Source organism: Spermophilus citellus, assembly GCF_964194105.1.
Source record: "Spermophilus citellus genome assembly, chromosome: 11".
Taxonomy (NCBI): Eukaryota; Metazoa; Chordata; class Mammalia; order Rodentia; family Sciuridae; genus Spermophilus; species Spermophilus citellus.
In genome coordinates this window covers 118,545,119-118,570,659 of record NC_138192.1, presented here as the reverse complement: position 1 = coordinate 118,570,659, position 25,541 = coordinate 118,545,119, and the positions used below count along the sequence as shown (strand labels likewise).

Genomic DNA, 25,541 nt, shown 5'->3' with positions numbered 1-25,541 from the left:
ATCAGTGGTGTGTTAGGCGTACATAACCACCAGGCAGTCCTTGTTTACCCTGTTTCTAGGTGGCTGGCAGTCTCCAAGGTGTCTCACGTTTATTAACTTGATCTTCACAAGCCACCACCCAGGATTAGCCTCTTTCGAAGATGAAGAGGCTGCAGCATGGCCCTGGTCCAGGTGGTACATCCTTGTAAGTGGTAGAGTTAGGACCAGACCCAGCAGCTTGATCTCCCTGCTGCCTTCCCTCTCAAGTCTGGGCAGCTGTTTTGTGCACTTTGTCCTGGGGAATAACTTTCATATGGTACAGGACTGAGGTTAAGCCCTGTGGAGGTCACTCTATAGCAAACTCTGACAGTGGTGCCAGGAAGACCTCTCTACCTGGGGGGTGGGGTGAGGGGGGATTCTTCTCCCTTTCTGTCCCACCCCAGCTTCCAGGTACCTCCCTTATGAGGCATTCCTTCTCCCAGCAATCCTCACCTGTGTGCCAAGAGGTGCCCTTGGACAATGATGGTGGACACAGAGCCTGAGGCCTGGGCCACATAGGAGTTAGGACCACTTACCCATGTAGAGGCTCAGTCTCCCAGAGCAAATACCATCTGCCAGAGTGGGAAGTGAAGGGACCAGCCAGAACAACACAGGCCCTTGCTGTCCGTCCACTCTACCAAGGTGCAACCCAATGTGCTCAACATCTCAGGGTGGAAGCAGGGAAAACAGCCACTTTCACAAACTTTTGGCACTCTTTCAGGATAGAGGCTACTTCTTCTTTTTTTTTTTTTTTTTAGAGGCTACTTCTTTAAGAAAATACATCATAGGCCCTTGGGCTATTGAAGTTAAAGCTAAGAGCCTCTCCCAGAATGCATGGAGGCGGATCACACTGCCCTGCACCACAATGCAAAGGTGCTTGTGCCATGGCTGGAGAATGGGGAGGGTAGCCAGCTCTCTGCTCCCTGGACCCAGATGGCTTGGGGCCTGAGCTCTGCATGGGAGGACTCTTACTCTTCTAGATGCCCTGGCTCACACCTCTGCTGTGAGGCAAGGACCCTGCTGAGGGGCTTAGTAAAGGGACCTGGAGATCTGGCTTAAAGTTTTCACCAAAGTCCTCGGCTTCCTGAGGCTCTCATGCTTCCAGTCTTAACTTAATCTGGTCCTAACTGTGCCTGTGTTGTGCAGTATTGGTGGGTGGCTCCCTTGTAAGAGGAATATCCACCATGGGGAAAACTGATTGTGGGACCTCAAGAGGAAAGGGCCAAGAATGTAAGCATTTCTCAGGGCCCCACCACAAACTGGGGAGGGCAATTTGGTCAACCTGGAGGAGACTTCTGCTGCCAACTGGCAAGGCTTGCACCTGCAGCTGTTTGGGCAAAAAGGAGGTGAGGCCTGAGGTGTCACCCATTCGTCCCACAGGGTTCCTCATGAGCCACCCAGGAAAGAAGGAACACAGCATACTACCAAGCTCTCAAAACAGCTTTATTGACTTCCAGTTTCCCTCCTGTCTTGAGCTCAGCCCAGCTGGCTTTGATAGGTCTCTGAGGCTCAGTGCTACAAGGGCTGATGATACCCCACTCCAGCAGTCCCCTCCCTAGCCTTGGGCTCCCCAGGCAGGGAGGAGGAGAGGCAGCTCGTCTGTGATGTTGGAGAGAAAGAATGGGTAGCAGGGTTAGAGGCCAAAGAAAGCCATTCAAGCAGCAGCATGCCTGGAGTTCCTGTCACATGCCGCTAGGGTGGCCTCCCCTTCCAAGCTCTGCCAGCCCACGCCCATCAGCCTTCCATGGCCATGCCCTGCTTCCTCAGTCTGCTGCCCCCCCTGGCTTGTTCCTCAGACCCCAGTCTGCCTGCAGAAAAAGAACCTCTTTCAGACATTGCAGGTCCTTGACCTGCCCACTCCGACCCCGGGGCCAGCAAGGTGTCAGGGGAACTGAGGCTCAGGTCATTCCCCCTTCATCCACATTCTAGCCTGCCAGGAACAAATCAAAAGACAAGATCTCCCAGTCTAGAGCGAGTGACAAGCTGGCCAGCGCCAGAACTACATACTCCAAGAAGCACAGATCTGTAACCAGGCACCACCTCCCCTGGCTATGTTGAGCAGGAAGATGGTCGAGTGCACTGCATTCTAGGACTAGTAGTCCCCAAGAGACAGCAGCAAACACTCAGGTTAGAGAGTTCACAGGCTAAGACTACTGATGCCTCCCACCCGACCCCCACCCACTACCCAGACCCCAGTTCTACACTCAGGATGGGTGAGGGAGAGGAATGGAGTGTCCCCTCCCAATGCTTGGGGGAGGATGCTGTCCTGTTGGAACTGTGCAGCGACTGTGGATCCTGGACATCCAGCTCAGAACACATCTGGGGAGAGAGCGGGGGCGGGTAACAGGAGAGAGGGTCAGCAGCAAGCTGTGGAGGATGGAGCCAAGCATGCACACCTGGGCTGGCCCTGTGGCCTTTCCCTGAGCCCTGATGCATGGTGGGAAAGTAGTATAGGATCCAGTCCCCACCTAGGCCTCCCCCTGGGTCACCTGGCCCTACCCCACCTCTCCAGGGTTAGCCAGCCTCACCTCTGCCTAGTCCCAGGGCCGGGGCAGGCTGAGGCAGCAAGAGGAAGGGAGGAGGAGTGGACTCCGGTTCCAAATCTGGATGGCTGAGAGGCTCCCGCCCCACCCCGCTAGCCTCCCCAGAAGACCTCATGGCCCCACTGGCCCCAGCATCTTCCTGGGCACACTGAGGCTTCTCGGGGAAGGAAGAAGAAGGGAGTCCTAGCCAGACGGCAGTGAAAGCAAGCGATGTGGCCCGCAGGGAGTTGCAGAAAGCAGAGTAGGAGAAAGGAGAGCAGCACAGAAGGGAAGCACAGAGACAGTCAGAGCTCAACACTGCACAGAAACCAGCGGGGGCTGCAGCTGGACACAGAGCAGAGACGCCGCTCAGCCTGCACTGCTCCCCAGGGTAGCTGCCAACTCGGCTCAGAGCACCCCAGGCCAAGTCCTCCTTCCTTGATACAGTTGGCAACACAGGTGGCAGAAAACCTGGGCACAAAAGGCCCAATCCAAACTACTAATGCCACTCAGAAACTCCCCATTCAGCAAGTGCATCTGGGCTCATCCTCAGCCCCTTCCACAGCCCTGATGCCCCGACCCTGGGCTTCACCCAGGGACCTATCAGCCCCAGGCTGAGCAAATAAATTCCAAATCCACAACACCAGAGTGCAGCAGGCCTGGGAGGGAAACGTGGAGGGACATGGGCTGCTTTAACTCAGGCCATGCTCCACTCAGCTCTCCTGACAGCCGGACCTCAAGTCAAGACCTGAGTCAAGTCAGGCTGGGCCTGGTGTTCAAAGGATGTGGCAGCGAGAGGCCTTCTCCTCTGGAGATGGGCTACGTTTGGTTGCCTCACCCTTTGCACCCTCAGGGGTCCCCCCCACACCCAGATCTTGGTGTTGGACCTTGGGTTGCCCCTGCCGTTGTTGCTGCACCCCCCGCCCACCTGCCGGCTTCTGCCCAGCTGCTTCCATCTCTGACAGACTGTAGGCCATGGCAAGCTGCAGGTCCTCATCATCCTCAGAGAGGTCACTCTCAGAGGGACGTGATACAGGGGTTGGCCGGACCTGCATGCCCCCCGACCTGGAGGTGACTGACTGTTGCTGCTGCTCCCGACGGCTCAGCTCCAAGCCCAAGGCCAGGTCATCTGGGACACCTGCAAGAGTCACCACCAACATGAGGCTCCAGACTCGGGGCCCATCCCTTCACACGGTGAGGACTGGGCACCATGCATCAGCCCCTAGGGCTCGCCTTGAGCAAGTTATGAAACTTCCCTGGGCCTCCCTTTTCTCACCTATGCAATGGGAATGCAATCAAGCGTACATATGCAAATAATTCCAGTGATTAATTAAGACAACAAGCATGGGGTTACAATGGGGAGGAGGGGAGCAGGGTTGGTGGCGTCTGCTCTAGGAATCCTGCACCCAGAGTTTGGTTACTGGTTCCTTTTATCCCTTGTTTGATAGGAAGAAATCTTGCACAAGGAGCTACTTGAAAGTCAGGGTCATTAACTATGCTGTGACTTGGTCTCCTCAAATAAAATTAGGCAAATACCACCTGCTCTGCTTGTTCTCATGGATGCTTTAAGAATACAGGAGAGGGCTGGGGTTGTAGCTCAGTGGTATAGTGCTTTTCTAAGCACGTGTGAAGCACTAGGTTTGATCCTCAGCACTACAAATGAAATAAAAGTATTGTGTTCATCTACAACTAAAAATATTTTTTAAAAAAATACAGGAGATACTGGATATGTGCTAATGTTTTAAAACTATAAAGTGCTCTATAAATGTAAGGCACTCCACTAATGTGATAGTGATTAGCTGTATCGCTGAGATCTGTTTACTCTTTCCCCCTCTCATGGCCATCTCTGATCCTGAAAATCTGGCCTTTGGCTGACATTAGGGCCCAGCCCGCACAGGAGTTCAGAGAAGAGCCATATGGGGAGGGGGCTGTAGGGGCTGAGCTGATCTTCCTGCAAGTTCTGGGTGGTGGAGCCACTCCTCACCATTGATGGAGACTGACTTCAGCTGCCCGTCCTCCTCCACTTCTACCCGTTCCTGCCCGTTCTCCATGATTCTGTGGGAGACAGCACAATTCTGGTAGAGACTCTGGCCACCACAGCGGACAGGGCAGATTTTCTATGGTGTACACAGCTCTCACCTCCACCCCTCAATCTCAGACCTCTCACCCACATGGCCCTAGAAGGAGCTCTCACCTGCGTGTTGTGATGCGGCGTCCTTGGACAAAAGTGGTGGATGTGGAAACAGAGCGAAAAGCACCAGCCCCAGGGCTGAAGGAGAAAGACGAGGAGGAGAAATCTGGCATTGGGATGAAGGAGGCAGAGGAGAAGCTGTTAGGGGAGGCTATGCCCTGACTGCCACAAAAACACCAAAGGCCAAGGACCTTAGGCCTCTCATACAGCTGCCCAGAAGCAGGACTCTACATACAGGGCACAGGCTTAAAAAAGTGACAAGATGAGGTAGAGATTCCAAGACTCAGAGCTTCTAAAAGTGCGAAGAGACAACACTTACCAGAGTGCCCAGGGAAGGAAGAAGAGAAGGTAAAGAAGGGGCCCGAGTGTCGAGTGCCTCTACTCTGAAGCTCTGAGAAGGGGCCCAGGTCATCTGCAACAAGAAAGCAGATCAACCATTACTAGGGAGCAGATTTCCCCCCAAAATGTGTGAACTTAGCTTATAAATCCAGAAATACAAACTGCTAAGCAACTGGGTACTTTTCTGATTTTTTGTTGTTTTTGGATGAACTTCTTCACAAAATAAGTTCCTTTTGAAGGTAGTATATGAATATCCTCAGTGGTTAGTTCTGTTCTTCCTTTGTTCCTTCCAGAACAACCAGTTCTGGAAGGAATGAAGGAAAAAAGGAAAGAAGGAAGGGAGAAACATAAAAGGAAGGGCAGATGGCTCCTTCCACATAGGCAATTAAGGATGATGTGATGATAGGCAGGAACAGCAGGGAGTCCTGGCTTTTGCCATTTGCTGTGTGACTCTTAAACAAGCTATCTGTGCCTCAGTTTATCAATTTTTATTTCTTTCTTTTTAGTTTATACATCTTTAAATGGGGATTAAAATTACTCACCTCTAAGGTGGTTCAGAAGAGAACTGGGGATGTAAAATACTTGACATTAATCTTTCAAAACCTAGTATATGTTGTTATGGGTAATGCTACTATTATTGTCACATGATGCTTTGAGTCTTGCTCTCATGGCTGTTATTGTGGAAGTCTAACAATGTGTTACTGTTGTTGTCATTTAATAAGACCAGTCTGTAAAGTGTCACTAGTGGGTCACGTGAGTTCTGGCATGTGTAAGGTTCTGTCCCAGCTCTCACTGGACACACACCCACTGCACAAGATCTTTTGCCTGTGGAATTCAGCTTGTCTGTCAGCTTCCTGGCTAAGGGCCTCCCAGCTGACAGAGATCAGGCCTGAAAGGGGAAGCTGAGCCATTCTGAGCACATCTGGGTCCACTCACCAAAAAGTTCTGCAAAAGGGTCTCCACTCCCGAAGAACTCACGGAAGACTTCTTCAGGACTTCGGAAGGTAAAGGTGAAGCCAGGCCCACCACCACCACTTTCTGCCCGAGAGGGACCAGATGCTGGAGGAGACACAGCATGAGAGGGAAGCTTAGGGTGTGTGTCTCACCTCAAGACAAAGATGCCACCAATGGCATGGCCAGGAGCCTCACAGAAAGCTTTTCATGGCAGGAGTCTGCCCTCCCCCTTCCTCCCTGACCCACTTCCATCCCCAGGTCCAGCCTACCTGCCCCAGTCAGCCCTTCTCGGCCGTAGCGGTCGTAGATCTCCCGCTTATGCTCTGAAAAAAGAGACCTGATTACTTCTCCCTCCCTCTGGGATGTCAGGCCCACCCTTCCAGGCTAGCATAGCCCTCAAAAGATTGCCCAGAGACTGAAGTTTTGGGGAGCAGAGTACAGGAGGGTGTTCAGGGCACACAGGCTATGGGTTTAGCCCTTGGCACAGCTGGTGCCTCATCTGTAAAACGGACAATAGCAACTACCTCCTAGGGCTATTGCAAGGATTAAATGAAATAATTCATGTAAACTGCTTAGCACCATGCTTGACACATAACGAGCGCTCAATAAATGTTGGGTAGGAGCTGGGGTATAGCTCAGTGGTACAGCGCTTGCCTAGCACCCTGGGTTCAATCTTCAGCAATGCAAAAAATAAATATCAGCTAATTATCACTATGTAATTATTAGTCAGAACTTAGCCTGAATGTCAACTCCTTAGAGAGACCTTCTGAGACCACCATAACAAACCAGGTGCTCATTATTCCCTACCACAGCACCCTGGTACTCTCCTTCAAAATGCTCTTCACAAGCTACAATTATTATCTATCTTTGCTGACCTCAGGACAAGGGCAATGCCTGCTTGTCCGCCCCAGTACCCAATTAGTGCCTGTCACTGTAAAATTCTAATCAATAGTTTTCAAATGAATGAATAAAAGACAGATTCAGGGTCAGGAGTGTAGCTCAATTGTTGAGCACTTGCCTAGCATGTGCAAGGACCTGGGTTTTATCCCCAGCACCACAGAATAAAACATAAAAGGCACACCTGGACTCATTCATGCTCTGTGAGACCCTGAGCAAGTTTTTTCACCTCTCTCAGACTCCTTGCCTATGAAATGGGAGTAAGAAAACCTGCCTCACAGGTTGCCTGAGAGGACCCATGGAAATTATCAAGGCCTGGCACGGAGAAGGCTCAAATACATTGGTCACCTGCCCTGCTCCCTTCCCTGGTCAGGACCCATGCCACTCTCCAGAGAGTAGGGAGGAGACAAAGCTCTTCCTATGGAAGGGGGCACTTAAATGCCAAGTTTGAAAAATGGAGGCAGGTGGCAGAGGGATGGCTTTGGGAAGGAATCTGATGGGCATGAGTAGAGAGAGAGGATGTGCTGGGCCCTGTCCTGACCCAGGGCCTTACTGTCAGACAGCACTTCATAGGCCTCAGCCACCTCCTTAAATTTCTTTTCAGCAAACTCTTTATTATCCGGGTTCTTGTCTGGGTGCCACTGTAGAGCCTTCCGACGATACCTGCAGGAAGTGGGTGCAAGGGGAGGGTCAGGCTCTTCCCACCAGGGAACTGAAGCACCCATCCATTCTCCCTTAGCCCACCACTGTCCTTTCACAGCTTGTACCCCAGCCCACCCCAGCTGCAGAGGCTGCTCTGTTGCCATCTTTTCATGGAGCTCTTCTCTCTCCCTTCTGTGCCAGGGCTGGAACCACATGATGAGCAGATATTAATGCCAGAGTGAGAATGCCCCCGCCCTGACCCTAACTGGATCAGCACAGAGGATAAAAGAACACTGACCCTCCTCCTAGAATCTGGGCATCTTTGAGCTGCATGTGGAGAAAGCCCACATCTAGAGGAGGGGAGTGGAAGGGACGGAAGAGAGGCACTGGAGAAGGACCCACAGTGTAGCTTCCAGAACGACTTGGTCTTTCTCTGAACTTCCTCCTTTTATTCTTGCAGGGGTCTCCTTGGTCCTGCAGGTATCACTCTGAAAGGCCCCATGGCACTGGGGGTGGGGGGTGGGGCAGGGAGTGGGAGGTTTTCTGATGCACAGCGGAGGCACTTACGCCTTCTTGATGTCATCAGCGGATGCACTTCGCGGCACATCTAGAATCTCGTAGTAGGATGCCATGGCAACCCGTCAGTCGTCAGGCAGGCCTCTCCGGGCTGCAGGAAAGAAGGAGTCAGGCAAAGGGTACCAGCAGCCCCTCCCTATGGCGGAGACCCCCGGGGGAGGGAGGCTCTCGGAGGTGGTAGCGGAGCCCGCGGGGCGGTGCTTGCAGCCGCAGCGAGACTCCTTCCGCTGCTTTATCTGCCCCCGCAAGCCGGTGCCCAGGGCTATCTGGATGCGCAGGCCCGGGGAGCCCTATCAGAGCCCCCTAAATTCAGCACCCTGGGTCGGGCCCCCGCCTTACGCGGGCCCGGCAGCACCTCGGTGCCGGAGTCCCGCCCCAGCCCCCCGCCGGGAACCGTCTGGCACGGGCGGCACGGCTCGCGGCTGCTGCGTAGGACGCACCCGGCCCAGCTGTGCGACAAGCATGCGTCAGCTGCACGGAAACTACTAGAGACTGGGAGAAGGCCGGCTCCACCCGTCACACCGAGGGGAGGGCGACGGCAGGGGCTGCTGGGAGATGGGGGCGGAGCTTGCTATTTTGGGCAAGCACAGCGGCTACGTCATCCCCAGGTGCGACCTGGGAAGCTGAGGCCAGGGCAGCCCATCCAGGCGTGATGCACTGGCGCAAACCGAGGCAAAAGCAGCCCACGAGCAAGGTGCTTGGCCCTGGTCCCGATGTCTCTCGGCTGTAACACTCTGTAATCCATTGGAACTCACCCGGAGGTCACGGTTGCCTCCAAGACCCACCGACTCGCCTAACTCCTCCCCTTCTTCGGATCCGTGTTCCAAGCCCTGGCCTTCAAAAAAGTCTGCCCTAACACTCCTTGAGTAGGTTAGACCTGCCTTTTAGAGCGTCTCGCGGCATTTCCCTCAGCACGCTTGTCAGAGCCACAAATTAGCATTTATTGGTTTGCTTATTTGAGTCACCGTCACCTCCCCCACTAGAATGTAAATTCCATAGGGCAGAGATTGTGTCCTTTTTTTCACTAGTAAATAGGGCAGTAGTCAGTGTTCCAAAAGATCCGTTGGATAATTAAATAACCAACAGATGCAAATCCCTTGGTGACAGTTTGACACATTTGGGAGAGGTGAGGTTATAGGAGACAGTAAAAAGAAACTCCCCAGATTCAAGGTTTTTCTTCTCAAACCAATGTTGGAATAGCCCTGTTCCACCTCAAAAATGATTCCCGGGTTCAGGCTTTGTGAGAGAGTTAGAGAACCTTCCAGAAATGGCTCTTACTAGGTACTATACAGCCAATCCACAAGCAGATCTTCTACTACTAGATGCTACCAGCATGTATAAAGAACACAGGGATTGGAGCATAGCTTTGTGGTAAAGCACTTGCGCAGCATGCATGATGCCCTGAGTTCCGTACCCAGCACTGAAAAAAGAAAGAAAGAAAAAAGAAAAGAAATAGAGGAAGAGGGAGAGGAAAGGAGAAGGAAGACTAAAACTTGATGTGATAACCTATCCCCAGGGCTTTTGGAAACAGACCTGGGTTTGCAACCTGGCACTGCTCTGTGACTTAAGGAAACCTCTGTGGGCTCACTTTTTTCTCTTTTAAATATAGGTAATGCCTAGGGTTGTTTGAAAGTCAAATGGGTCACAGTACCTATTCTGTATCATTAGTACAACCATCTCTGTCATCACAGTTGGCTCAAGGAGTAACTGTTAATAAGTCCAGAAAAGTGTTTCCAGATGGGTGACCCAGGAATGCTTCATCAAAGATAAGGGCTTGAGCTGGACATGAGGGAAGAAGGTGGTGTGCATTTGTCCAGTTTTCCTGGCTGTCCATCACCAGAATCTTCTGCTTACATTTGGGGAATTCCCATCTACCTTTGGGGAATTTCCATTGCACAGTCCCTGCCACATGGCCATCTGCCACAAAAGCACCAGGGCTTGCTCTCTCAGACTTCCCAGCTCTAACAGTGGGAAGGGCACGCGAAAGATATAAGGTCTGCCAAGCAGGTGCTGTAACTGGGACTTTAAATCTGGAACAAGTCACCAAACAGCAGATGTAGGTAGATGACAATCCATTTCTGCCTGGTGGTGACTGCCATGGGGCCTGCAGTGGCCTCTAGTGTCTGGCGAAGAAACTGTCAGCCTCAATTATCTGTTATAAGAGAGGCATGGGCACTGAAGTTGGTGGAGGGGCAAGTATCTCCTACACAGGTGGCCAAGCTTGCCCTGGTGCTTGCCTGTTTGCTGAGCCTTGTTTTCAAGCTCTTGCTTTGATTCTGTGTGCTACTACATTTGTGGAGGTGGGGAAGGGGTGTTGTTTTGTTGATTTTATAAATTTATCAGAGTTCCTTTCTGCTGTTTACAACAGGAGTCTTGACTGATCCAAAGACTGAGGACTCAGATTTTGTATAAAAGCAAAATGTAGGCTGGGTCACTTGAAAATCTTCCAAGCCATTGTCTTTATCTTCTTACTTCTCTCACCTCAACAGACATTTGTCTAGCACCTCCCGTATATGTGACATGATACAAGGGTAGAAATTCAAAAGGTTTCAGTTCCTGTCCCTGTGCTCAGGGAGATGAAAATCTAGTTGGAACATAGTCAAAGGACATAGACAAATGACAACCAAGAGAAATTATATTGAATGCATCTAGCAAACAAAGGGTTAATTTCCTTTGTCCACAAATTCAACAAATTAATAAGAAAAAAATTTTTTTGCAATTTTTTGCAATTTTTTTCAATACTGGGGATGGAACCCAGGGCCTCACATATGCTGGGCAGTGCTGTATCCCTGAGCTGCATCCTCAGGTCTCCACTGTAATTTTGAAAATGGGCAAAGGGCACAGACAACTCACAGAAGAGGAAGCACTAGCTTCAAAATACATGAAAAGATGCTCAATCTCATTCATAACAAAAGAATTATAAGCAAAAACTGCTGCCAGTGACAAAGGCCTGTAATCCCAGGGGCTCTAGAGGCTGAGGCAGGAAGATTGCAAGTTAAAGTCATCTCAGCAATTTAGCAAGGCACTAAGCAACTCAGCCAGACCCTGTGTCAAAATAAAATACAAGAAAAGGGCTGTGGATGCGGATTAGTGGCCAAGCCACCCTAGGTCCAATCCGTGGTACTAAAATAAACCAAACAGTGTAACAAAATACCTTACTTTACTTTTTTTGTGGTACCAGGGATTGAGCCCAGGGGCACTCTGCCACAAAGCTATATCCCCAGCCTTTGTATTATTTTTTTTTTTTAATTTTGAGATAGGGTCTTGCTAAATTGCAGAGGCTGGCCTTCAATTTGAATCCTCCTGCCTCAGCCTTTAGAGTCACTAGGATTACAGGCAAGTACCACCACATCCAGCTACTTATTGAATGATTGACAAGGATCAAAGAGTATAAATACATCATATGAGCAAGGCTCAGATGTTCTCGTATGTTGGTAGTGGGAGGGCAGGTAATTTGGTATAATTTCTGTTAACTTTTTTTTTCCTGGTCACTTTGTGGTGCTGGGAATTGAACTCGGGGCCTTGTGCATGCTACACAGGTGCTTTACCACTGAGCCATGTCTCTAGGCTTTGGTATGCTTTCTAAAGAGCAATATGGGGTACAACAAAATTAAATGTGTGTGGTGTTTGATCCAGCAATTCCAATTCTAAGAATTTATGGTTGTATATAGGTGCAAAGAAGTATGTTCAAGATTGCAGCATTCTTTTTATTAGGATAAGATTAGAAATAACCTAAACACTTATTATTAGCAAACTGTTTAAAATGACAATGGTAAACTGTGTGATGGAATATTTTCAAAAGCATGAGGCATCATTACATGTACTGATAAAGACCATCTTCTAGATTGTTAAATGAAAAAACAAGGTGTAGAACACAGTGTATATTAAATGTTATATATACACATGAGAGGTATTTATATGTCTCTAAAAGAAAACACTATCAAAAAAGTTAACAGTGGTGTCTTCCAAGAGGAAAACAAGACAAAGGAGATTTATCCTTGCAGTTCACAGGTTTCTTTGGTACCCTTTGAATCCTGAAGGATGTGTACATAATGTCTATTCAAATACATATAAAATTTAAAACCCTAGTTTGGGAACTAGGATATTAATAAGAAGCCACATGCTACTGTACAAGGCAGCCCATGCCAAGGGCCAAATCAGTGGTGGAGACAGATGGTAGGGGCTGGCAGAATCCAGAGGAGGGAGAGGTACTGGGGGTTGCATGGGTTCCGGATGGCTGTGACCTAAGCTGGAATGAATGGCAACAGTGAGGTGGGGAGGGGAAGGTGGCAGTCCAGAAGGAAATGGTGAGGACGAAGCTCCAGAGGCACACATGTTCCTGACACAGCAGAGGTGAGGAAATAAATCTGTTGGGTGGGATCCAATGCTGGGAAGCTGCCTCTTGTGTCTGTCTGCAGGAGGTAATTGTATCCTGGCTTTAGAAGTATCAGGGATGAAAGCATTCCCCTGCATTGAGAGAGTCCCCAGGAGCCAGGCTGGGTGGCCCTCCCAGCTGCCACCTCCCCATACCACACCCAATCTAACCCAGGCTTGCCAGTGCCTGCCAGCATGCATACACTGGGATGACTTTCGGAGTCTGACAAGAAGAGATAGCCATACAACTGCCCGGGGTGGGTTGGCTGATACAGTAGACAGGAGGGGAGATTGGCTGCCTCTCTGGATACCAAGCCATATTGGCAGATGACAGTCCCATCTTTCTCTCAGCCATCCCTCCTGATCTCTCCCAGGCCCTTACCCCACCTCCTATGAGATGTCAGAGGACCCTTTCCAAAGGATACCAAAAGCCCTGCTACCTGTCCGCAGAGAAGCATCTGTCCTAATTTAGGCCCAGAAACTTGGCTCCTGCCCCCTCCCTTGATGCCCTCCCCACCCCCAGATCCTGGGCAGGGCAGAGTCAAGCATCATTCCCTCCCTGCCCTGGAGGTGCCTGAGTCACTGTCTGGGCATCAGGCACCTGGCAGGCCAGAGGAACCACTGTGGGCAGGAGGGAAAACATCTGAGGGAAGGTAGGCAGCAGCACAAGCTTTAGCTTGGTCTGATCTGAGTTTGAATTCCTCCTCCTTGCATTTACTAGCTGAGTAAACTTGGGTAAGTCACTTCTTTTTTTTTTTTATTTAAGAGAGAGGAGAGAGAGAGAGAGAGAGAGAGAGAGAGAGAGAGAGAGAGAGAGAGAGATTGATTTTTTTAATATTTATTTTTTAGTTCTCGGCGGACACAACGTCTTTGTTGGTATGTGGTGCTGAGGATCGAACCCGGGCCGCATGCATACCAGGCGGCGCGCTACCGCTTGAGCCACATCCCCAGCCCCAGTCACATCACTTCTTTGAGCTTTAGTCCCCACCTCTATTCAAGTAACAAGTTCCTTCAACAATACTGAGTGTCTAATATTGTCAATGAGGAACAAGGCCTTGCTCCCATGGAGTCCCCCTTTTGATAACATAGTAACTGTACCTATCTCAGAATGCAACAAGACAGTATGGACTCAGGGCCTTGCACATACTGGGTGCTCAACAGATGGCAGCAATTTCTTGGGGTTTGAAGGACTCCCAAAGTAACCTTCCTTTCCATCCCAAATTTGAAGCTAGGTGAGGGAAAGACACAGGAGTCAGATGGAGATTTTAAAATCGGCATTTTTTTTTTTGTAGTTGTAGATTTGTAGATGGACAGCATGTCTATATTTTGTTTGTGTATTTTTTTATGTGGTGCTGACGATAGAACTCAGTGCCTCCCACGTGTAAGACAAGCACTCTGCCACTGAGCTACAGCTCCAGTCCACTAAAAATCAGCTCTTTTAGTAGAGAAAAAAATGGATTGAGGGTATAGCTGTGTTATTCAGCCAAAATGGGTTTCCAAATATGCTCTCTGAATTAAATTACCCCCACCTCAATACATGACACACAACTGCAGCCTCTCTGTTCTGAGAACAGAGCCCCTTAAGTGTAAATCATGGAAGATGAGTTGAGGACACTTGCTGCCTCTGAGTAACTCCCAGAGGGAAAGGAAGCCACTGGGCTGGACATGCCCATTTTCTCCTCTAAATCCCCCACCATCCTGTTGCTTTCACTCCATTTTCTATTATTAGAAAGTACTTGTTGGGACAAAAATGACAAGGACAGGAGAGCAAGGAGCTACTCCTTGAATGGCATCCTGGTGCCGGGCCTCATGGCAGTCGGTGTTGGTGATTCACCTGCTTTCTCCATTTCCCCACCTTCCCTACCCTGCTCTGTACCTCACAGGGCTGCATGACCTTTGTCCCCCTTGCCAAATGGCATCTAGTTTTAGCCAATGGAAACCACTGGCTGGAAATTGAAGATGGGAAGAAGGAAGAAGCCAGTATCCCTGCTGTGGTTCCAGTTCCCACCTGGCAGTCCCAGCTTCAAGACCCTGGTATTATATCTCATCTGTTGGTTCCTCTAGCCTGAGAGATGACAGTACCTTCCTGATGTCACTAATTTTGAAGTCATCCTCCTAGCCTTCCATCTTTGGGAGGTGGCACCAAGCCTGGGACAGGAAGCTGAGGATGACACTGAGAATTGAATATCCACTTGTTAGGGTGACATGTGGATGACTCTAGTTCCAACATCACCAATGGTTAAACCATCCCTCAACCCAGAAGGTGATCCAAGAAGTCCATATGAGAAGACATAAGGACCACCATCGGGCTGGAAGTAGGGACTTGAAGCTGTACTTGCATAACACATAGCATAGGATTAAGAAAAGGTCACTTGTTTTATTTTATTTGTTTATTTGTAGTACTGCGGATTGAACCCAGGAGGCTTTAGCACTGAGATCCCTAGACCTTTTCATTTTGAGATGGGGTGTCCCTAAATTGCCCAGACTGGCCTCAAACTTGTAATCCTCTCACCTTAGCCTCCTGAGGTACTGAGATTACAGGTGTGCACCACCACACCTGGCTGGTCACATGTCTTATGAAAAGTGATGAGTATTGATGGAGATTATCAGAGGTTAGCCCTTCTGCTAGCCATTTCCTCTTTGTTGGTGCTACTATGTTACTGCCTGACTGCCAACTTCTGGACTCTCTGTACATTGACCTCCTCCTGGCAAAGGCCTCCAGACTGAGCTGCAGCCATGTCTGACTGCTCTTCTGCATCGCTCTGGGCCTTCCAGTGGCCCAGCTTCTGTTGAAGCCCTGGGTGGACTTCATATCGCATGCTCCACAGCACCATGTCTTCCCCCAGAGTTTCCTATTGACTCTGCAGCCCAAGTATGTACAGCCCAGAAGTACAGGGAACTTGATATTTGATGGGGTGAAGATTTAACTCACAGAAAAAAGAAAGCAATTCATAACCTCCTCCACCCTCACCTGCCCACTCCCCTAAGGATGGCCTGAGATGTCATTTACATCACTGCATCTTCTCTAGGCCAGGTTTGCCCTCCTTTCCTGCCACACTCCCCAAGGCCCCCATTCTGCTCACTGGAATTATAGTCTAGTGAAATCTAAAATCAGATCTGCCTTCAGGGGAGCCCAGGCTGAAACATCAGCCTTCCTTTCTCTCTTGAAGGAGAAACCCCCCCTCCCTTGTGGTTTTTCCCAAGAGAAAAAGACATTTATGAGACAATAAGGCCACAGTACTTTATTTAGGACAGATACAGAGGATCTTCTAATATTCGTCTCCTTCCTCCTCCTCTCCCTCCCCCTCCAGGCTGTCCATTCCCACCTCCTCATAATCCTTCTCCAGGGCAGCCATATCCTCTCGAGCCTCAGAGAACTCACCCTCTTCCATGCCCTCACCCACATACCAGTGCACAAACGCCCTCTTGGCATACATCAGGTCGAACTTGTGGTCCAGGCGGGCCCAGGCCTCGGCGATGGCGGTCGTGTTGCTCAGCATGCACACAGCACGCTGCACCTTGGCCAGGTCACCCCCAGGCACCACAGTGGGAGGCTGATAGTTGATGCCAACCTTGAAGCCTGTGGGGCACCAGTCCACAAACTGGATGCTGCGCTTGGTCTTGATGGCAGCAATGGCGGCATTCACATCTTTGGGCACCACGTCTCCACGGTACAGCAGGCAGCAGGCCATGTACTTGCCATGCCGGGGGTCACACTTCACCATCTGGTTGGCAGGCTCAAAGCAGGCATTGGTGATTTCTGCCACCGACAGCTGCTCGTGGTAGGCCTTCTCTGCAGAGATGACTGGTGCATAGGTGGCCAGGGGGAAGTGGATGCGCGGGTAGGGCACCAGGTTGGTCTGGAACTCCGTCAGGTCCACGTTGAGGGCCCCATCAAAACGCAGGGAAGCTGTGATGGAGGACACGATTTGGCTGATGAGTCGGTTGAGGTTGGTGTAGGTTGGGCGCTCGATGTCCAGGTTGCGGCGGCAGATGTCATAGATGGCCTCGTTGTCCACCATGAAGGCACAGTCAGAGTGCTCCAGGGTGGTGTGGGTGGTCAGGATGGAGTTGTAGGGCTCCACCACAGCTGTGGACACCTGAGGGGCTGGGTAGATGGAGAACTCCAGCTTGGATTTCTTGCCATAGTCCACAGAGAGCCGCTCCATCAGGAGGGAGGTGAAGCCAGAGCCGGTGCCCCCTCCAAAGCTGTGGAAGATGAGGAATCCTTGCAGCCCTGTGCACTGGTCAGCCTGTCCAGTGAAGAAGAAGAGAAATGTGGGGTATAATGCACCGTTGACAAATGGGAAAGACCCATCTGTGCTGTTTCAAAATCCCCAAAAGCTTCATGAAATCCTTGGAAGACTTTTCCAAAACCACGAGAGATCCATGTGGAGAGTCCTCCCTCTTTCTCCTCTTTATCCCTCTTCCTTTCTACAGTCTCCTGAGGCCTTTCATACACAGCTCTCTTGAATCTTGTGACATAGTCATTTTTGTCATAATTTACCAATACACCCAGCTTCACACCCATGTCCCCCTGACTTAACTTCAGATGTTTCTGGAGGACTTTTCTAATGAATCAATAATTCAGGACCATCCTTGGTGGAAGCCAAAGCAAATCACAGAGCCTTGGGATAACATTCTTTTAACCCATGATTTTCATGATGATATTCTGGGAATGCTTATGGGTCTCCATAACTTGGCCAGGCAACCCACCGACATGTTGCATTAGGGGTCATTGCCTAGCACTGGGCCAGTCACTATGGAAAATAAAGAAGACCCCAGCTCCAGGCTGGAACTACAGTTGGCCTCCACTGATCAGAGCAGGGGCCTTCCTCATTAGTCCCAGTCCTTTTGTTTAGGAGGCTCTCCCAGGGGATGAAGCTGTCCTTCCCTAGTCTGGTCTCCAGAGCGTTTCACAACAGGGATCCAGATTCGCCTGCCCTGGCCCTCAGTCATTCCTTACCAGCTTCCGAATTCGGTCTAACACCAGGTCAATGAGCTCCTTTCCAATGGTGTAGTGGCCTCGGGCATAGTTATTGGCAGCATCTTCCTTGCCTGTGATGAGCTGCTCTGGGTGGAAGAGCTGGCGGTAGGTGCCTGTGCGAACTTCATCTGCAAGGGGTAGAGTTTTAGGTTCCACCTCCTTTACAGTCCAACTCCCAAGTCCCAGGGTACTCATAGGGAATGGGGTGGGGTCCCAGATTCTACCCTAGAATCCAGAAGAGCTGCATCCAGGCTGCTGAGATTACCCTCCCTGAAAATGCTTTCCCATGACATGGAAAAGGATGTGCGGTGGCCTTGGAACTCAGGAACTGTAGATCTGAAGTTCTAATTGGCTACAGCAGCTGGGAAGCTATAACCATTAACTCCAGTCCTCTCCAGTGGTGGAATAGGCTATGGTAGGGACTGATCATCACTCACCAATCACTGTGGGCTCCAGGTCCACAAAGACTGCCCGGGGCACATGTTTTCCAGCCCCAGTTTCACTGAAGAAGGTGTTGAAGGAGTCATCTCCTCCCCCGATGGTCTTGTCACTGGGCATCTGCCCATCTGGTTGGATTCCATGTTCTAAGCAGTAGAGCTCCCAGCAGGCATTGCCAATCTGCACACCAGCCTGCCCCACATGGACTGAGATGCACTCACGCTGAATGGGCAAAGGGCAGAGAACAACCTTAGGAGTGTATGGTGCCTGGACACCATTCTTCCCTATCTTCCTTGAATGGTTCTCTGGCTGAGAGCCAAGTTCCTGGACTCTGCTACCCTTGCCCCACCTCCCATATCTATGCATTTATTGGTGGCATTTAAGACCACCAGGCAATAGTTGTGGGGCTAAAACTCTCAAAGGAAGCAGATGTGGGCAGATTGAAGATTATACAGCCTTGCTCAGTGACTAAGCTTCTCAATAAGGAACATGGACTGGATCAGATGAGTCTGGCAGAGCATGATAGTCAGTCCACTCATGTTCAGAAAGAAATGAGAAGCCACTGGTGAGGAAAGCAAGGGAAAACATGAAGACTAAGTTTGATACTCTCTGGCAGAGTGGGGAATGAGTGCAATTGGAGAGGGAATCTATGGTCAAGCTTGGTGTTCATTACATTATGTTATTTATATATTTTTGCATATCTGGAATATTTCATAATTTTAATGAGGATGCTTTCTCCTTAAATTTAACACATCACTGACTTTTAAAATATGAAATAAGGACCTTGACTTAGGATTTTCAGATGACAGGAATGAATTCATAAGTAATCTGGATCCCAGCCTTATGAATTCTCCACTTGTCTTGAGCAAAAATCTTTAGCTCCTTGTTGGCATGCTGTCCTGTAAAATGGGGATGATAACAAAAACTGACTCCTAGAAAGAAAGAGGTTTGAATGGAAGGACTCATGCAGACTGCCTGGCCCATTGCCTGATACATGCTAGGGTATGCCATTATATTTTAATTTCCCACCCCCAATTCCTGGTTTCATGATAAAAGAAGGGAATAAGTTGATGTAGGGATTCAATGACTCTGAAATGTCCCAGGTTCCAGAGAGAAGGCTGACTCAGTTGCCTGTCACTAGTAAGACTAGCATGGCTACTGCACCTCTGAGGCTGCCCAGACTTTGTCCACAAAACCAAACACCACCCGGGCCCTCAAAACTGCCAGTATACACAGAGTGTCTCTTAGGGAACAAGGCTTCATACTCTGGGGCAGCAGGTTTGGGACAAAGAACTCAGTCTCTGGAGTTACACAGACCTGGCCTCTCTGATGGCCTCTGACAAGTTACTTCATCTCAGCTTCCTAGTTCCTTTTCCTTTTTTTTTTTTTTTTGGTACTGGGGATTGAACCCAGGGGCACTTGACCACTGAGCCACATCCCCAGCCCTATTTTGAATTTTATTTAGAGACAGGGTCTCACTGAGTTGCTTAGTGCCTTGCTTTTGAGAGGCCAGCTTTGAACTCACAGTCCTCCTGTCTCAGCCTCCTGAACAGCTGGGGTTACAGGCATGCACCACCCTCCCCAGCTTCCTTTTTCTTGATAATAAAAATGGGACCATCTCCCACCTTGCAGGCTTTGGTGTGTTTTTTAGTGCCTGTTTAATAAGCACAAGTTAGATGTCAGGCACTGCGTTATTCCCTCCTCATACATTAACTCCTTTAATCCCCACAGCAATAGCCTTGGGTGGGTACTTTTATTATTCTCATTTCACAAATGAGGAACTGACCCTCAGGAAAATTAAGCAACATGTTTAAGGTCAAGAGTGAAAGTAGCATTTTCAGAGCAGAGACATCCTGGCTCTTAACTGCTCTTCTACCCTGCGTGGCAGGGAGACTGTTGCAGATATCAAACGTGCCCCATGCACAGCACAGCAGCTCCAGATAGATGGAGCACCTCCCTCTTCTCCCTCCCTCTCCCATTGATCTGTAGCTGAAATATGGAGCTGAACAAAGGCACAGGTAGCAGAACTAAGAGAGAATCCTGAAAACAGCAGCTTCTGAGGAGAACATGTCACCACAGCAAAGAAAGGGAACCAGAGCCCAAAAGGGAATCTATGGCAAGACCCAGGGTTTGGAGATTCAGCCAATATGGAAAGTACCTATGCTTTCTCCTCAAGTCCTCCTTACCCCATGCTCCTCACCCCTAAATTCAGAGCCCTTCAGCAACCCTGCTCCTGAGCAAGGCTCAGATGCAACCCTGGAAACTGTTGTCCTTTCTTTCCTCACCCTTGTACATTCCAGCACACTTAGGGGCCACACTTATACCCAGAAGTCTCATTCTATCTCCCCGCTTCACTTCAAGCTATAGCCCAGGGGATACCTGGACTCCCAAAGTTCCCTCACAGCAGCCATCTGGCCTGCTCACCATGTTGCCTGGCTGGGGGATGCCTGGGGTCCTCTGTCTGTGTGGCTGCTGCTTGGTAGAAGGCAGGGAGGATCTGTGAGAAACCCAGGGCTGCGGCCTTCTTATACTCTCTGGTTGCTCTCATGGGGGAGTGTTGTTAGAAACGGCCCCAGGAGGGCTGGCCTGTTGACTTGGTTACAGCACAGTAGGCAGGCACTGAGCCTGCGCCCAAACAGGAGCCAGCTAGGGTGAGCAGAGGAGGGGCCAGCACTAGGAACCCCGCACAGGTATCCAGGTCCCTGGGTACCTGGGTCCGTTGCCAGTCACTTTATTCCTTTTCTGATTACAGCCCAGCTCTCACAGGTTGGAGAGGATTTAGAAAGTAAGCCCCCAGAACTCGAACACCACCACTGCCTCCCTTCCCCCAGGACTAGTGAGACCTGAAGTAGTGTGGGTGGGACTAGGAAGACAGCTGCAGTCATCCAGAAATAATGAGTCCTTAGGCAGGAGATCAAGACTGGAACATTCTGGGTGCAAAGTCTGAATATCATAGAACATAGAGAACTAGGGTCAAATAGGGAACCCTGTGCCGAATACCTACTAGCTCATAACTTCTTTTGGCCTCAGTTTTCTTATCTGTAAGACTGTGAGTTTTAGGAGTTTAGGGAACAGCAGCAATCCTAGACTAAGCACCTGAGAGAGTTTATCTCAAAGGAGATAAACTCTCTCAGGTGCTTAGTCTCCCTACAGGCAAAGCAAGATGAGTCTCGAGGCTGTTCTTAAATGTTTTCCTAAGTGTACTGCATGTCATGGCTACACTAGCCTAGCCCTTATGTCCCCTCAGGAGACTCTGTATTGCCTTGGGAAAAATTCTGAAATAAAAAACATCAATCTCTAGCATGTACCTCCTGCTTTATACACGGCTCCCCCAACCCTGTGCTCGGGATTGAACCCAGGACTGGTGCCTGCTAGGCCAGTGCCTACTACTTTATAGTTCTTAAGGCAGCTTTGTACCTTACCTTCTTTGAGTCTCTCAACAACTTTGTGAGGTAGGCAAGGTAGTCCTCTTATTCCCATAATGAAGAAAAGGAAATTGAAGTCTCTGGTGTCTGCGCAAGGTCACATGGGGGTTCATTATCAGTGAAATTAAGATTCATCTGAGACTCCGGCTGTGCTTTCCTTTCCACATGGCAGAGCACTCACTACCCTACAGCTAAAAAAAAAAAAAAAAAAAAAAAGCCATTCTTGTTAAGGCAGCGTATGACAGACCTCCCCAGCAACCTGGCCTGCCCTTGTCCCCACATCTTTGCTGACAGGGGCTTGATTTTTTTTTTTTTTTTTTTTTAATATTCACCCTTCTATTCACTGTTCAAGAAAAATGGCTTCCTCCAAATGCATGGGTAAGTGGAGATCAGTGGAAACTATTCATGGTTATTCTGTTCCTTCCTTCCAGCGATTGGAGACACAAGAAGATGTCTGCTAGGGTGCGTTTTCTGTCTTCCTTTCCTTCTTTCATCCCTTCCCCTTCCCCTTCCACCCCTATTTCAACACTGTCTGTCTGTCTCCCTCTCTCCCTCTGTTTTTCTTTTCTACTTCAGTGGGTGCTTTAAAGAAAGGCTTTTCTTTCTGATAAGAAGAAATGTGGGAAGAAACCCCCCTTAATAAAGTATCCTATGAGACCATGATACTTAGAGCTGCTGCAGCCGTCTTTATGATCACACAGGAAAATACCACCAGCCCTGAGGATGCAAGAGCAGACAGCTGGAAATACCGGAGTTATTGGTGACATCACTGAACCAACCCTGGGACTGCCCTACACTCCAATTTGTAATGGGATAATGAATATCCTCCTTGTTTAAGCCATGGTTATTTATGTTTTCCATTGTTTGCAGCCAAAAAAAAAAAAAAAACCTCTTATAAAGATGAGGGTAGCAATGGAGAGAATATGATGCTAGATTTTAACTTAGCACTTGGGTGCAGGGCAATATTGTTCACTCAGACTGGGATGTCCAGAACAGAAGAGGGTTTGGCAGGAAGCAGGTGAGGGTAGGAAATTGAGAGCTCCACTGTGAATATGCTGTTTGAGATGTCTGATGGACTCTCGAGTGGGGATATCAATAAGGCAAACAGACATGTGAGTCTGAAGTTCAGAGAGAAGTCCAAAATGGGTTACGCATCTGAGAGTCATCAGGATATCTGTGATATCCATCTCTCTTTGTTTTTGTGGTCCTTGGGATTGGACCCAGGGCCTTTCATGTCTTAGGCAAGTGCTGTGTCACTGAGACACCCCCAGATATCCATTTCTTTTTATCCTTTTCTTTCACTGTTGCATGAGAATTTATACACTTTGGTTCTACTCCCCCCCCCCTTTATACTAGGGATTAAACCCAGAGGCACTTAACCACTGAGTTACATCCCCAGCCCTTCTTTTATTTTTTATTTCGAGACAGGGTCTCGCTAATTTGCTTAGGGTCTCATTAGGTTGTTGAGGCTGGCTTTGAACTTTTGATCCTTCTGCCTTAGCTTCCCACATTGCTGGGATTACAGGCATGCACCACCACACCCAGCAGTTCTATTTCTTTTTGAATAATTCTAGAAGTGTTACAATAACTTTTTATTATGGACATTTAAACACATACCCCAAACTGAAAGTAATACAATAAAATTCTATATACTTATCGCTGAGATTCAACAAGTACTCCTTCAGGGAGAAAATTTTTAAAAGAAAATAAGAATACTTGGGACTGGGCTGTGGGAATCTCTGTTTAAGGTAAGCTACCAGAGATTACCAAGAAAGAGTGTCCAGCAGCTGGGGCTGAAGCTCAGTGGTAGAATGCCTGCCTCACACACATGAGGCACTGGGTTTGATACTCAGCACCACATAAAAAAATAAATAAAACTTGTATCCATCTACAACTAAAAAAAATTAAAAAAAAATAATTTCAAGGAAAAAGGATGTTCTACCATGTCAAACAATGCTGTGAGAAGCTAAGATAAAGATGTAGACACATTCTTTGGAGATTTGGTAAGATTGAGATCACTAAAGACCCTGGAAAGAACATCTGAGTGGAGCATGTGAGCCAAGGCTTCTGGCAAGTGTTGAGGAGTGAAGATATGGAGATGGTGACAATAGGGACATCCACTCTCAGTGGTTATTATATAAGAAGGAGGACAACTGGTAGAAGTTCCAGTCACGACAAACTTAACGTTGCACAAAACTACAGCTCCACCTGTCCAAGATGGAGGTGGTGAAGACAGTTTAAACTTCAAGAACCTTGCTGCTCTGATCCAAGGTGAAAATGAGACTATGGGAAGGGGTTAGAAATGATGGAGGTAACAGCAGGTTAGGAAAGAGGGAGAGAGAACCAATGGATATCCACCTGGAGTAGATGGACTGAGATGTGATTTGATGGGAAGAGTGAAGAAACACTCTACATTCTGTACATGCATGTGAATGTCTAAATAGTTTGGACCATTACCTTCACGGTCACAGAGCTTATGGCCCTAATTCAAGAGATCTGTATATATCCTGAGAGGACAAACCCACACCCCCCCACACACACAAACACACACACAATCAGAAGCAGCGTCAGCATTCTACTCACATGCCTTGAACATTTCTTCCTGCCTCCTGTTTCTCCATTTTCCCAGCTAGAGGGGACTGCTTAGGGGTTGTAAACTCCTACCTCAGGAGTCAGGATAATATAACCCAGTATAACGTGGGTTGAGTGTTAATCATTTTCAGTGTCAGCAAGGTATCAAAAGTGAAAAGGACTGGTGAATTGGATAGGGTAGGAGTTTATCTCCTACCCTAAGAAGATAATCACCATCAACTCCATTTGTTACTGTACTGGTTTCCTATTGCTGCTGCAATGAATTACTACATACTTAGTGCCTAAAACAACAAAAATTTATTATGTTACAGTGATGAAGACCAAAAGTCCAAAATGGGTCTATGTAGTTAAAATAAGGGTGTTAGAAGGGAAGATTCTAGGGAAGACTCTGTCCCTTGCCTTCCATCTTCTACCAGTTGCTCTCATTCCTAACTCATGGCCCATCTTTAAAGCCAACAATCATGTCATTCCAGTCTCTGCATCTGACCTCTTCTAATTCTGACCGTTCTGCTTCTCTCTTTAACTAATAAGGACACTTGTGATAACAGTGGGTCCACCAGGATGCTTTAAGCTAATCTCACCATCTCAAGATTCTCACCTTCATCTCATCTGCAAAATATCTCTTCCTATAAGAAAACATAGTAACAGGTTCCAGGAATTAGTATGTATCTTGGAAGTGGGGTGCACCATTCTGCTATTGCAGTTGCTAAATGGGAATGCAGGTTTGGTAGGACCAGAGGCTCCAGTTCTTTTCAAGATAGGCTGGACATCAGGGATTTGATATGAATACAGAAAAAAGTTAACACAATTGGCCTGAGACTGATGTCCTTAGAAAGAAGGATGGTTCATTGTGCTTTTCTTCTAGGAGTCTGGAATTTTGGTATATGCTAGACAGAGGTGTCTATGTAACAAAACTTTTTAAAAAAAATCTTGACTACTGAGTCTCTACTGAGTTTCCTTAGGCAGAATCACTGCAGGAAGATGTTGCTGCATTTATATTTTGGAGGAAGAGTATGCTTTGTGTGAGCCTGATGGGAGAGAGAGGACACAGATTCCTGACTCTGTCTGCATCTTTCCTTTATGATCCAGTTGTTCATCCTTACTACATTGCTGTAATAAACTTTTGCTGTGAGCACAACTATACATGGGGTCCTGTGAGTTCTTCCAGTGAATATCCTAACATGAGGGTGGTTTAGGGTATCCTTCAACACAGTAATTCCTGATCTTCTCCTATTCTAAATGCTATGGTGATTAACAACATAAAGGCCAGAAAAAAACTTTTCTGAGAGGGAATTGTGTCTCTAAGTTGCCAAGTTTCAACTTCTGTCTTCTTAAGTTCTATCCTCATTTTAACCCTACCATGGGTCAAACATATTAAGAGTTTTGCCTGAGATAATGCAGGTCTCACTGTATTCATTCTGCTGGGATGGAGTACAGAAGGAGGAAAGAGGGTGAAGGAGAGCTTGCAAGATCTGTGTCCCGTGATCACCAATCATCTGCAGAGGTCATGACCCCATTTCCCAAGGAGCCCTCCTATGAGCCCTTGTTGGCTTTCTTTTTATGAAGAAGACTTCTTTTTCCAACTA

General features: G+C 48.5%; 2 protein-coding genes across 3 annotated transcripts; both read right to left on the bottom strand.

The window, feature by feature from the left end:
* Positions 1-1,448: 1,448 nt before the first annotated feature.
* Positions 1,449-8,688, bottom strand: DNAJB2 (DnaJ heat shock protein family (Hsp40) member B2). Of its 2 annotated transcripts, XM_081260566.1 has the most exons (10): positions 8,580-8,688; positions 8,131-8,230; positions 7,475-7,584; positions 6,294-6,347; positions 6,007-6,129; positions 5,051-5,143; positions 4,735-4,837; positions 4,525-4,595; positions 3,469-3,678; positions 1,449-2,337 (listed from the first exon to the last, which is right to left on the bottom strand). In XM_081260566.1, the coding sequence occupies exons 2-10, from the start codon at positions 8,193-8,195 to the stop codon at positions 2,327-2,329; spliced, it is 840 nt and encodes a 279-aa protein (XP_081116692.1). In that variant the 5' UTR covers positions 8,196-8,230; positions 8,580-8,688; the 3' UTR covers positions 1,449-2,326. The 2 variants fall into 2 exon arrangements, with proteins under 2 accessions (XP_081116692.1, XP_081116691.1); XM_081260565.1 differs by lacking the exon at positions 1,449-2,337 and having other exon boundaries at positions 2,344-3,678.
* Positions 8,689-15,782: 7,094 nt separating this feature from the next.
* On the bottom strand, positions 15,783-18,058 carry LOC308631011 (tubulin alpha-1D chain-like; the record flags this gene model as incomplete). Its single annotated transcript, XM_081261855.1, has 3 exons — positions 15,783-16,766; positions 17,480-17,628; positions 17,938-18,058. The coding sequence occupies 3 exons, from the start codon at positions 18,056-18,058 to the stop codon at positions 15,783-15,785; spliced, it is 1,254 nt and encodes a 417-aa protein (XP_081117981.1).
* Positions 18,059-25,541: the final 7,483 nt, after the last annotated feature.

What these genes read in the sequence shown, in the direction of transcription:
- DNAJB2 (XM_081260565.1), bottom strand. Translation starts at nt 8,195, where the DNA reads ATGGCATCCTACTACGAGATTCTAGATGTGCCGCGAAGTGCATCCGCT. An exon ending in GCTGATGACATCAAGAAGGC is followed by an intron (nt 7,585 to 8,130) that starts GTAAGTGCCTCC and finishes CACTTCCTGCAG; the next exon opens with GTATCGTCGGAAGGCTCTAC. An exon ending in GAAGTCAGTCTCCATCAATG is followed by an intron (nt 3,679 to 4,524) that starts GTGAGGAGTGGC and finishes TGACTCTTGCAG; the next exon opens with GTGTCCCAGATGACCTGGCC.